This window comes from Nematolebias whitei, chromosome 10 (genome assembly GCF_014905685.2).
Source record: "Nematolebias whitei isolate Nwh7 chromosome 10, NemWhi1, whole genome shotgun sequence".
Lineage (NCBI taxonomy): Eukaryota > Metazoa > Chordata > Actinopteri > Cyprinodontiformes > Rivulidae > Nematolebias > Nematolebias whitei.
Genome location: NC_056507.1, coordinates 26,807,374 through 26,810,241, shown reverse-complemented (window position 1 = coordinate 26,810,241; position 2,868 = coordinate 26,807,374). Strand labels below are relative to the sequence as shown.

The following is a 2,868-nucleotide window of genomic DNA, read 5'->3' as shown; positions in this document are numbered from 1 at the left end:
GAATAAATTTGACATTAAACATAATCCAAGTTGAAGTGTTGCATCATTTTTAGACCCTTTTTTACATCTGCATTTGGTATCAGGCCAAATTGACAAACACCATGCAGAATAATGTAGTATTTTAATTCCACAGCAGAGAAAGCTATGTAGTAATAAATAAGTAGGTCTAGGGGAAAAATATTGGTATTTTTTTTTTATTGTCCAAATAAACTTGATACATATTGGCATATCGGACATCGACCAAAAATCCAATATCATCCATCCCTAATGGAATTTAATGAAACTATCTATTCAATAGATTTACTCCTACAAAGGATAAAAAAGGCCTCACTTAGTTATAGTAGCATCTTCGTGCACTACGTCCATCTTCCGGACGACTGCATGTGCATGTGCTCGTTGTATCTCAGTGCAATGATAAAAAAAATCTTATTCTGATTCTGACTGATTAACTTCTGGAATCAATCCACTTCACGATGGCCTCTACAGCTAATTCACATCAGCCAACACAAAAATGCACATGGGTCAGTGAATTTAGCAGGTGGTGAGCTAAAATTGGACTTGGTAGTGGTTGAGAGTCATCGACAACACATGATCTGAGCGTGACATATTGAATGAAATAGCACACATTCTTTTTTAAAAGACTTCAGCTCTTGCAGTTCTCACTAAAAGATGATCCTAATTTAAATTCTAGTTTTTTTTTTATTCCTTCTTGTTTTGTTTTAGATGTAAGGTTCAGATGCTGACTAGAAGAAAAAGGGGCTCAGACAAATAAAAGTTTGTTCATGAATCACAGACACATAAAAGGACACGTACTGTGACTCTCTGCCACCCACTTGTGGTCACTTATTTTCTCAAGATTAATCAGCACAAATATCAGTCAACAGATTGAAAAAATACATCCGTAAATAAATATTTTTGGCTTCATATGTCTGTGTTTAATCAGTTTATCCCTCTCTCCCTTTCTGAAAAAGATATCACCCTATTTAAAGTGAACATATGTGTGCGTTTGTTATTATAAATTCTGTTTTATGCCTGCCATTGACTGACGAGGGGATTTGCTTCTCCGTAGTGGACAGACACCTGAAACATCTGAGAGAAATTTCCTGCAGAAAGCCCAAATGTTGGAGACATATGGTGTTGATCCTCATCCATGCAAGGTTGGGTGGAGTTTGTTGCTATTTTTAGGCAGAAAACATTTCAGATATGTTTCTTTTTTTTATTACAAAGTTTATATACCCCCACAGGAAACAGTACTTGCTGAAACCTATGCCTGTTTGTGTTTTATTTGTCCCTAAATACTGTTTATCTCTGAATTTTAGGATGTGTCTGGGAACCCATCTTTCCTCGCCTTCACTCCGTTCGGTTTTGTGGTTCTTCAGGGAAACAGGAGACTTCATTTTCTCAAATGGTGAGCCAAATGTCTCCTCATACTGTATGTCTCCTAAATCGTCCTTCATCTGTCTCTACATGTGTCCAGAACCAGAGGCTTGTTTAGGGACAGATGGCTGATTATGGCAGTTAAATTAATGAAGCCCTTTAAAGAGAATAAAAGTGAGAGATTTATACTAGTGTCTGTTTAGATGATTAAATAAGAAATGTTTTTATTTATTACTCACATTTATCCATTAAAGGCAGTTTTTTTTTTTTGTAGAATAACTGAGAATATCTCTGTTACTGTCATAAAACCAGTGAAATTACGCATTACATCATAATTATAATTGTTTTGTTTGTTTGCCTTGAGCCTCGCTCAGGTTTCTCTTACTCTGCTTTCCCTCTCTGCAGGGAATACCATCACTAATTTGTTTTGTCAGCCAACCATGCAGCACCATGGCTGTTTAAATGATGTCAAAGTGGTTGTCGTGAATATTTAAAGAGGCTGTGGCTTTCTGTTTTGTCTCGCTCTAACTGTTACTGTGCTTTCTTCCGGACAGGAACGAGGTGACCAAACTGAAGTTCGAAGGCAAGACTTTCCACGTATATGCAAATCAGAAGGAGGTGAGAGCATGAGAAGGGAAAAGATTGACCCTGTTTTTGGAGCGAGGTGTTTTTCTGTCTCGGCTTGTTAAATTGCCCTCTTGTTTCCATCGCGCAGGACAAAAAGATCATCTTGACATATTTTGCGCCCACACCGGAGGCATGCAAGCACCTTTGGAAGTGTGGTGTAGAGAACCAAGCCTTTTACAAGTGAGTCTACAAACTTTATCCAGAATTCACACTATTGTTTTCAGATTTCATTTTATTTTAATAATGGACTTGGAGAAGTTATTTGACCGTGTTCCTCTGGGTACACTGTGGGGGGTGCTCCGTGAGTATGGAATTGGAAGTCCGTTGTTATGGGCTGTTCAGTCCCTGTACAAGCAGTGTGAGAGTTTGGTTTGCATTGCCGGCAGTAAGTCAGATCTCTTCAGGATGAGAGTTGGACTCCTCCAGGGCTGCCCATTGTCATCGATTCTGTTCATAATTTAGAGATAGGGTGAGAAGTTCAGTTATCCAGGAGAGACTCTGAGTAGAACTGCTGCTCCTCCACATCGAGAGGAGCCAGTTGAGGTGGTTCAAGCATCTGGTATTGCTCCCTCGACGCCTCCCTAGGGAGGTGCTTCGAGCATGTCCGACTGGGAGGAGACCCTGGGGAAGACCCAGAACATGCTGGAGAGACTATGTCTCTTGGTTGGCCTGGGAACAACTTGGAATCCTCCCAGAAGAGCTGGAAGAGGTGACTGTGGAAAGAGATGTCTGGACCTCCCTGGATGGATGGATGGATGGATGGATGGATGGATGGATGGATGGATGGATGGATGGATGGATGGATGGATGGATGGATGGATGGATGGATGGATGGATGGATGGACTGATTGATTGATTGATTGA

General features: G+C 40.2%; 1 protein-coding gene across 1 annotated transcript in view; it reads left to right on the top strand.

Annotated features, from left to right (window-relative positions):
* Positions 1-2,868, top strand: part of LOC119416292 (FERM domain-containing protein 5) — a 74,434-nt gene that overhangs the window by 63,729 nt on the left and 7,837 nt on the right. The window contains exons 7-10 of the mRNA XM_037683518.1: positions 1,070-1,157; positions 1,320-1,408; positions 1,932-1,995; positions 2,093-2,184. Coding sequence (XP_037539446.1) covers positions 1,070-1,157; positions 1,320-1,408; positions 1,932-1,995; positions 2,093-2,184 — 333 coding nt within the window. The remainder of the gene's footprint in view (positions 1-1,069; positions 1,158-1,319; positions 1,409-1,931; positions 1,996-2,092; positions 2,185-2,868) is intronic.